Source organism: Amyelois transitella, chromosome 2 (assembly GCF_032362555.1).
Source record: "Amyelois transitella isolate CPQ chromosome 2, ilAmyTran1.1, whole genome shotgun sequence".
Lineage (NCBI taxonomy): Eukaryota > Metazoa > Arthropoda > Insecta > Lepidoptera > Pyralidae > Amyelois > Amyelois transitella.
Window position 1 is genome coordinate 8,492,188 of NC_083505.1, and position 9,826 is coordinate 8,502,013.

Genomic DNA, 9,826 nt, shown 5'->3' on the forward strand with positions numbered 1-9,826 from the left:
TCTTTATAATTTACTATTGCACTTTGGATTAGGAATCTCTCTTATAGTCGTTAAAGGTGGCTTATATAAGGGAATAGGCATCCATTCAATATCACGATATAAACACAGTCTGTACTAGCTGTTGACTTATTTATTTCTCGTATGGATTTGTGTCTCCACCTCGAAGATCCACCGCTTTCAGCAACGCTATACCGTCCTAAGTTACGATGAAGTTGACTGATATTTATCATTTGTGATTGACTTTGTCATACACAGTATCTGGCGTACCGTGTGGTACCTGGTACCAATGCAAATAAAGGATAAGACCAATCGATCTATTTTCCAAGAATATCTTAAAAGGCATATGCTTATAAACTTGCATTTTTTTTGTGATGGGATGGCAACCTGTCACTATTTGCTATATAACTGAACGTGGCCTATCCAAGACTGTTGCCTCTGTCGACCCCGCAAGGGATACAGACGTGATTATATGTATGATAGTGATATTGAAAGGAGAGTGAACGCGGGGAACATGGTGAATGGAGCTTTGCATGCCTTTATGAGCAGTCAGAAACTGTCCAAAAAGGCTCGACTGGCTGTGCACAGGGGCGTGTTGGTCCCGACATTATGTATGGGAGTGAAAGTTGGGTATGGCAAAAGAAGCATGAAAGCAGAATAAATGCAGTGGAAATGAGAGCGTTAAGGAGTATGATGGGTGTGAAATTGAGTGACAGGATAATTAACAGCGTGATAAGGGAATGTTGTGATGTGAAAGAAGATGTAGGTAGTTACAGGAATAGAAAAGAGTATGTTAAGATGGTTTGGTCATGTGGAGAGGATGAATGAAAGCAGGTTGACTAAGCAGATATACAAGGAGAGTGTGGAGGGAAAGGTCGGAGTGGGAAGACCTAGACGAACGTATCTTGATCAAATTAAGGACGTCCTTGTAAAGGGTCAGGTCAAAAGTACCCGAAACCGCCGAGCTTGTATGAAGAGAGTTATGAATGTGGATGAAGCGAAGTATGCAGAGATCGCGGCAAGTGGAAAGAGGTAGTCTCTGCCTACCCCTCCGGGAAAGAGGCGTGATATTATGTATGTATGTTATATGTATGTATTATCTTTGCCTTTGCACTGACTGCAGTTGACACTGACAATGACCACAGTACACTCGCTTACAAAATTCGGTCTCTTGTACTTTTGATCATTTGATGTTTAAATTATTTTGTAGAAAGTATAACATAACCTAAACAAAATAAAATCAATCAAAATATCTTTAACATAACCTGAGCAAGTACCTCAGTGATAAGATAGAAAGGCTTGTAGACAATACTGTCGTATTTTATCCCTAAGCAAATCCTTGGCAACAGGTCCGTCATAAAGAAAGGCAAGGAAAAAACTACAGCAATATCAAATCAAAAATTCATACCACAGATTCATGCACTGGATAGATGGAAGTTAAACGTATGTATCATACAAATACAAAAAAGATGTTATTAAGTTACCTATATGTATGTACCGCTTTCTCATACTGATTTGAACTGTTTCATTTGGTGTTTATAATCTTAGTTCATTTCATATACTTAAGTATTTATTTTTTATTATTTATAATTACATTAAATAATAAGATTGATTTAGGCCCGTTCTGCCTAAATTGAGGTTCAAATAGTTAGGTTAGTTTATTGCTACAAGAAAAATCCCAAGTTTATTATATAGCTATTCCCTTAGTAGCTTTTTTTGACATCAAAGGGAAAGATATGGATGGAGTGATCCTGGCCGGCAACCACATGGCACCAAAAATGAATTAAATTATTAACCATTTGTGTCTTCAATACAAAAACACTAGCCAACTGGTTTGAGTTGCATCAAATAGCAAACAAACCAAAAGGCTGAGAAAATTTTAAACAATAGTGACGTGAATAGTTAATCAACTGGTAGCTAAAAGAAAAAAAATTGTATTTATTTATTTAAATTTCAGGTATTAAATGAAGTATCAAATGGTCCATTACTACCTTCATCAACAGTGGTTTCCTTTAGTTGGTTTGGTGATTTGTTCTCATGTGTATAATCAACGCTAATTCTATAAAAAACAAATTCCTTAAGCGGATATTGGACCACATCTTTTATCTCATATTTGTTTTGATTTTCATACCAGGGATTTACTATTTCCACCTTGGCATTGTGTTACCAAATTTTGTAGGGATATGGAGTTTAGAATATCATTTTCACTTACTTCTATCACACTTCTTCTTACTCAATGTAGTAAGCAACATGGTTTTTGGTATGTTTACTGATACAAGCATTAAAGGAAGATTTTTGGGTAGCACTGATAAGAAAGACTGGACCGTGTGTTCCGTTTGTGAATGCCTGCGACCACCCCGTGCCTGGCACTGCAATATTTGTAATATTTGCATTTTAAAAAGAGATCACCACTGTACATTTTTTGCTTGTTGTATAGGTTACTTTAATCTTAGATATTTCATGTTTTTTACTTTTTATATTTTTATTGCCAATAGCTATTCCTTATACTATAATATAAAATTCTTAGCACTATTTTTGACATGGAACCATGGCATAGTTATTTTAAAATTTTTATTTCCTTTATTTAGTTTTGTATTTGATTTTGGTTATGAAAGTTTATATGTTACTTTAGTTGTGGTCCAGTTTGTCATAATAGCATTTTCAGGATTTTTATTTTTTTATCATTTAAATAATTTACTCAAAGGAAGAGTAGGTCCAGAAATAAAGCTTGGTAAAAAAGGGTTACTGTATGATAAGGGCTGGAAATCTAACTTGATAGAAGTATTTGGTTCTAGATATTATTTGACCTGGGTTGCAGCTTTTATAAATAGTCCTTTACCAGGTAATGGTTTGGAATGGGTTGTTGAAGACAAATACAAATAAACAAAAGCAAGATAACACAGTTCAGTCAGACGTACATATAAAATTGTTGCTTATTTTATCAATCTATTTAGTTAATAATTCATGAAATTATGAAAAGCTTTAATTAATTACAAATGCATTCAACAAGTTACAAATGTGATAGCAATATTTATACATAGATATATTTTAACATATATAGCAACTACTTTTTATATCAATGTTTCAAGCAAATCTTAAATGTAAAATTAGTATTTGAAACAATACATGTGTTAAAGTGGGGCCTTATTTTTATACTGTCTATGAAAAATGTGCCTTGTAATGGTAATGTAGTATAAGAAAATTACAATGTAATGTTATCAAAATAAAAGTAGTTTCTAAGTATATTTTGTTTATTTTCCATAATTAGTTTAAATCATTATTACATTTTATTTTACATGATATCATTGTTTCTTTATATCCATAAATAACCACCAGGGAGCACTAAACGACCACCCCGCCCGCGGCGCGATCTTTGCTCTGTAGTAAAATATGCCTACCTATGGCTATTGTCTGTCTGGAATGTTAGTGTTTGGCAATATTTGTGCTAAGTATCTGCTTCGTATTCTGTTGGACTGCGTGAGTGCGGCGGCTTCCCTCCGGGTGGAGTCTACGGACGACTCGACCGGCCGAACGGCGTCGGGCTCCTCACGGTCGGTACTCTCCTCATTATCCAATAGATTCGCAGATTCGTCAGGAATAGTCGGTCTGAAATCAATTGCAATTTTGTTTATATTTGTACTAATCTTGTTCATGATAAATAAATTACTAGGCTTATAATTTAAAATAAAATTCATCAAATCATTGATATTTTTATATTTAGGTACTTACAATTTGATTGCGTCTCTCATGCTAGGAGACATGTTAAGAACACCATTATTAGCAGAGTCCATAATGTATACAAGCACAGCAGCTATCAGGGAAACTATAACAAAAATAAATATTATTTCTCTTTCGATCTGGACAAAAAATTATGTACAGCCATTATTTCACTATAAAACACTTACTAAAGAGACATCCTAAGAAGAACATTTCCAACATTAAGTAACCATATTTGTCAACAATGATTCCCGCTAATATCAAAACTGTCGCCAGGCCCAGATTTTGTACTGCTTGGCAGCTAGAAACAAACATTTTTTTAAAATGGTTAGTTTGGTGTTGTTAGTAACAAAAATACCTATGCAAGAAACCGATTCAATACGTACATTCCATATGCAGTTCCAAGCTGATTTTCAGGTACAATCAAAGCCACTAACGGCCATAATCCGCTAGCTAATAAAGAATATGATATTCCTAATGTGATCTGAAAAACGTTCAAACATTATTATTTTAAAAAATGTCTCAATTAATGTATTATTTGTATTAAAGTTAAACTTTACAGTTACAACAAACAATGTCTGTACAAATATACACACATAAAATCACACCTCTTCCTACTATTATGGTCTTTATTAATGACTTACCACACCAATGTATGGATTATAAAACGTGAATGCCAATAGAAAATGCGCCCCTATTGTTGCCACAATGCTTATAATAACCCACATCACGTTCCTTCCGGTCTTGTCAATTAAAATACCGAAAAACGGGCTGAGTGCTGCCGACAGCAAATACACCATTGAGTTCACGGTATTTGCGTCTTGCGGCAAGAAGTCAAATTTTCTCTCAAAAAATAATCTGAAATGACATGTATAAATTTTTAACCAGATAGATACATACAGATAGATAGATAACTTTTTGTTGTTAACAAATATCAAAAAGGTGTGACAAAATTGTTTCAATCACAGGTCCTCTGCCTCCGGGCCCGTCCCCTCCGGGTTCGTCCTAAATGCGACCGACTCGGACAGTCTGGATTGAACGTGTATAAGCAAACGGCGCAGTGCAGCGTGCCACCGACTGACCACTCGGGGTAAAAGAACTTGGCCGGATAAAGTTTGCGACATGCTGCCCTTCGCTGCACTTATACAGGGAAAACTGAATTCCTAATTAATATAAATGTATACTTACTTTCCCAATGCTATAAATGGGAATATAGCAAGATAGTATACAACACATATCACAGAGACTAGCCAGAATACAGATTTGAAATGAAGGATATCTTTCATATGGAAGGGTTCCTCATTGGCCGATGCTTCTTGCCTTCCCAACAATCTTTCAGCTCTATGATCCATCCAACCCAAGATCAAGCCACAAATAAGCGATACAAGGCACGTAAGAGCAGCTGAAATAATATAGCATATTTAATAAGATGCAAAATTTTCTTTTAAAAAGTTTCAAACTAAGTCTTCTTTTATTTTCATTGTTTAAAACACAATGAATTTGAAAGAAGGACACCGCTTTTCTATTGGAACATGAAGAGTACAAAAGAACATTTAGAAAAATTAAATATGTTAATCAAGCTACAATGAAAACACTTTCTTTAATACCAACCTACAAATAAAGCGACACCCAGCCTCTCATATCCTGCATAATAGTTTGCCACCCATCTGTAGATAGGTTCCATGACCCAAAAATTCACTGTGCTCCCAAATCTTGAAAATGAAAGTTGGAGCCCAAACACCATGTTGAGTTCCTTGCCTTTGAACCAAAGTACCACATAATTGTTTACAGCCACTTGTAGAGATTCCCCTCCAATGCTATAAAACAACTAATATTATAATAATTTGTCTGTATTATTATACATCAGAGGGGTTAGTGCGAGTTTTACTCGATCAAACACGTCGAGCAAGTAATCACGAATTTACTTGCTTGACGTGTTTGATCGAGTAAAACTCGCACTAACCCCTCAGATCACGGCACGTGCGACGCAGCTTTTTATCGCGCGTAAAGTTCTAAAACCCTTTAATTGTATACTACATAATGCGCGGAGCTTCGCTACCAAAGGCATTTCTAGAAAAAAAAGTAGTTATGTTATTTCTAAATGTCCATTTAATCTGGGTGCCAAATTTCTTCTAAAACAGTTCAGTAGTTTTTGAGTTAATATGTTACAAACATACAAATTTTATCTCTTTATTAGCTGTGGCCACGACTTAGTTCGCGTGGAATAGTTATTTTGGGCATCATTGAAGCCCTCAAGGATGAATAATTTTCTCCGTTTTATTTGACATTTTCCATTATTTCTTCGCTCCTAATAGTTGCAGCATAATGTTATTATAGCCTAAAGCCTTCTTAAATAAATGGTCTATTCAATGCAAAAATAATTTTTCAATTCGACCTAGTAATTTCTGAAATTAGCACGTTTAAACAAACAAACTCTTCAGCTTTATAATATTAATATATAATATATATTATAAGTATGATTGACCTTAGTCAGTCTAATAGGTGGTTCAGAACCCTAAAAAGACTTAAATTTCCAGTGCAAGGATTTTTTATATCTTACCCAAAAACAAATCTGCCAAGAATCATCACCCAAAATGCATTGATGTAAACCCCAAATGCAAATATAATAGCTCCAATTAACACTATTGTCATATAAATGATTGTTCCTAATCTTACACCAAAATATCTGAAAATACAATAGGATCATGTTATTGTGGTTCCCGGCACCAATACAAAAAAGAATAGGACCACTCCATCTCTTTCCATGGATGTCGTAAAAGCCGACTAAAGGGTAGGCTTATAAACTTGGGATTCTTCTTTTAGGCGATGAGCTGGCACTGTCACTATTTGAATCTCAATCCTATCTTAAAGCCAAATAGCTGAATGTGGCCTATCAGTCTTTACAAGACTGTAGGCTCTGTCTACCCCGCAAGGGATATAGACGTGATTATATGTATGTATGTAATATGTTATTTATCAACACAATTATAATTATTTATTCAGGACATTATTTTACTCAGTTGTTGATAAGTCTTTAATGAGTTGACTAAATAAGCAAATAATACTCTGTATATCATGTGTAAATATCAAAGTTCATAATCATGTTCTGCTCATGCTTATCACAACAGATATTACAATATAAACAGAGAATTACAATATTAAATTGATTTTTTTAGAAAGGTGTTTGCCACAGAAAAGCTAACATAAAAGTTACTAGCAATCTTAAATAATTACTATTTCAAAGCAGCTCTCAAAAGAAAACAGTGTTTCCATACCTATCAATAAGGTATCCTCCAATAAAGCACAATATAACATTTGGCCATGAGTATATTGAATACAACAGTGCAAACTGGGATGTGTTCAAATGTGAGTCAACTTTAAAGTTATCTGCCAGAGCTCCTGGTGTGTCATAGCAGAAGTATGAACCTGAAAACGAAATATGTGAACTAAATTAAAAGGTTGACCTAAAAGTATATCTCTGTGAGAAATTTTATAAAAAATTAACTCCAATTTGAAGTTTGTAACTCATCCACCAGCATTGCTTAGCTTTTTACTGAATGGACATTGCTATTGTTATTGTAATTTTCTAGTATTCTGCTTTATGCCTAAATCATTCGAAAGCACAGTATGCAGTTAAATCAAATTTTATTTAGTAAATACTTATTAAATCTTATTAAAAGCTTGAAGAAGTTATAAAATATACACAGCCTCCCTTAAATGTCGTGATACTTACCAAAACAAAGAAAACACATCAAAAGAAGAGCTATGAAGCGATGAACCTTGTGAGCTGGATGCCACCAAGATGTTATGGGCACTCGGGAGGGAGCACTCCCACTTTCTGGATTCTCCATTGTCCTTAAAAATAGAATTACTTTTTATGTAATATCTTTCTTTGTTCTGAACTTCTAAAGAACATACAACATTTTCTCACATGCTTAATTCATCCATTATCTGCAGCAATAATTTACTTTTTATCAATTTATACGGGCAGTACTAAATATAAGACTAATTTGTTCAACAAAAGCGCTACTCACTTGTATCTAAAAAAGGATTCTATTGCTCATGTATGTAGTAAACAGAAAATTACACACACTCAGTATTTATATTATAAACTCATCTCACACATGCATTGTAAACACAGTATATTAATTGGAGATAAAGAGCACTATCAATAATTTTTTTGTTTATTTATTGTTTCATAAATATTCTACTGTAAAGTGTACCAAACAAAAGCAACCAATCCAAATCCATCTGTCATGTCAGTCAGACAGATGATAATGCGATACGCTCTTGCTAATTTGTAGTACTGTAGCAAACCCTATGTATTCGTTACTGACGTACGAGTATTCAGTCAGACTCGAAGTAACGTTTCATTACTTTCGAATCAATTTCGTTACTCGCATATTTCGATTTGATTGTACGAACGATGTGGGAAACGGAACGTCACGGGATGATGCGTAGATTTCTCTTTTTTTGTATTTTTTAATTATAACTTCTTTTGTATCTTTTGTTTTTTTTTACTTAATCAACACCTATAATAATAATGTAGGTGAGTATTCTATCCATAAAATAATAATTAGTTTTGGATATTATAAGTAGATACAATATATACGATACGAAGTAGATACGATTTGTTCTGGAAACACACTAGCGCAAAACTTTACACGAGAGTACGTAATACTCAAAGTGACAAAGTAACGAGTACCGATACGGTTGCAACGAGTACACTTTTGTTTAGTACCGAATACGCGGGTTTGAATTTAATCCGTACTTTTTCAGCTCAACTTATAGTAATAGTAGTAATGTATCTTATCGATAATCTGTATTTGATACATATTTGCATACGATAGGCAGATATTGCAACAAGTAAATTTTAGAATATACGCGTTTGTGTATATGTATTGGATAATTTTTTTTAAAATTGATTAATATAAATATAACTGACACAAAAAAAATCAAAAATTTACACAACGGCATTTTTTTAATTCCGACAGCTCAATTATTGGTTGTACTAGGACACCGATGCGATTTGTCATTCATTTTTTCATTCATCATTCATCAGAAAAAAGCGTCATTTGTCGAATCAGTAAGGTGCACGGTAAAAATGCGTGATGCGCAGAAAGGCACGGGTTCAAAGCCCACCTCGACAATATGGCCGTTTGGTACATAGATACTAATGACTATTTTCAAATTTATGAATCATCGTTTGAATACTAACCGATGCTCTTACGGTGAAGGAAATCATCGTGAGGAAACCTGCACATTCAGGCAACTGGATGTGTAACCATGGATCCAATACGGGTTTGGTTTACCTGTAAAGGTTGCGAAGATCTGATGGGAGTCGCTTCGCATCGAGTCGCCCCGGGCCCCTTTCTAGAGTGATGAGGAGCTGCAACCGGGACTAAACCCAAGAGGAAGAATTTGTTTTTTACTTGTAATAAGATCGTTATTTTATTGAGTTTTCATTCAGCAGTAGGTTGCACTGTTCTGCGGTGCGACATAAGTAAGTACTGTACTGTAGGTACTACTCGCTACCAGCAATTTGCATGAGTAATCGCAAGTAAATACTAGATTGTGGTATCGCGTATCATGATTAAAAGTATCGATACATTGAGTATCGTAAGTACATTTCGAATCCTTAGCTTAACTTAGTTGGAGAAAGAGCAACACGTGCTTTTGTCACGAAAAGCCCGCATTGCTCTAACTTTGAACATTTGACGAGGGCAAATTTGAAATAATGGTATCAACCCCACAGGCAGGTTTCTTGCAGAAAGGATTTTGCATGACTTCTTAGTTTATAAACGTACCTAAGTATCTATCTAACTATACGTATACGTTTGTTCTCCAGTGGCCGAATCGAGGCGTTTGCTCTCCCGCCCTTCTTGTCCTCCGTTTTGGTTATCCCTTTGGTTTATCCACAGAATAAAATAACTTGATAGACGGCCTATAATTGCCTAGGCTTCGGCGTTCAAGTGCCTATCTATTTAATTTTGTAATAAAAGCACATCCTAACAATCACTTCAGAGCAAATGCAATGTTTATATGTACATACTAAGTATGACAATTACAATATAATAAAAATATTTTCGTCACGTTTATAAAAATACCTAGA

General features: G+C 34.6%; 2 protein-coding genes across 3 annotated transcripts; one reads left to right on the forward strand and one right to left on the reverse strand.

Moving 5' to 3' along the window:
* Nucleotides 1-1,132: 1,132 nt before the first annotated feature.
* LOC106133629 (probable palmitoyltransferase ZDHHC24) lies at nucleotides 1,133-3,165 on the forward strand. The gene is made up of 2 exons (XM_013333427.2): nucleotides 1,133-1,440; nucleotides 1,955-3,165. The coding sequence occupies exon 2, from the start codon at nucleotides 2,035-2,037 to the stop codon at nucleotides 2,878-2,880; it is 846 nt and encodes a 281-aa protein (XP_013188881.1). The 5' UTR covers nucleotides 1,133-1,440; nucleotides 1,955-2,034; the 3' UTR covers nucleotides 2,881-3,165.
* Nucleotides 3,166-3,262: 97 nt separating this feature from the next.
* On the reverse strand, nucleotides 3,263-8,025 carry LOC106133628 (major facilitator superfamily domain-containing protein 1). Of its 2 annotated transcripts, none has more exons than XM_013333425.2 (11): nucleotides 7,646-8,025; nucleotides 7,448-7,569; nucleotides 6,990-7,140; nucleotides 6,275-6,400; nucleotides 5,326-5,531; nucleotides 4,903-5,116; nucleotides 4,359-4,572; nucleotides 4,101-4,198; nucleotides 3,903-4,015; nucleotides 3,727-3,820; nucleotides 3,263-3,603 (listed from the first exon to the last, which is right to left on the reverse strand). In XM_013333425.2, exons 1-11 carry the CDS (start codon nucleotides 7,660-7,662, stop codon nucleotides 3,402-3,404), a joined length of 1,557 nt encoding a protein of 518 aa, XP_013188879.1. In that variant the 5' UTR covers nucleotides 7,663-8,025; the 3' UTR covers nucleotides 3,263-3,401. The 2 variants fall into 2 exon arrangements, with proteins under 2 accessions (XP_013188879.1, XP_013188880.1); XM_013333426.2 differs by having other exon boundaries at nucleotides 7,749-8,023.
* Between the last annotated feature and the right edge of the window lie 1,801 nt (nucleotides 8,026-9,826).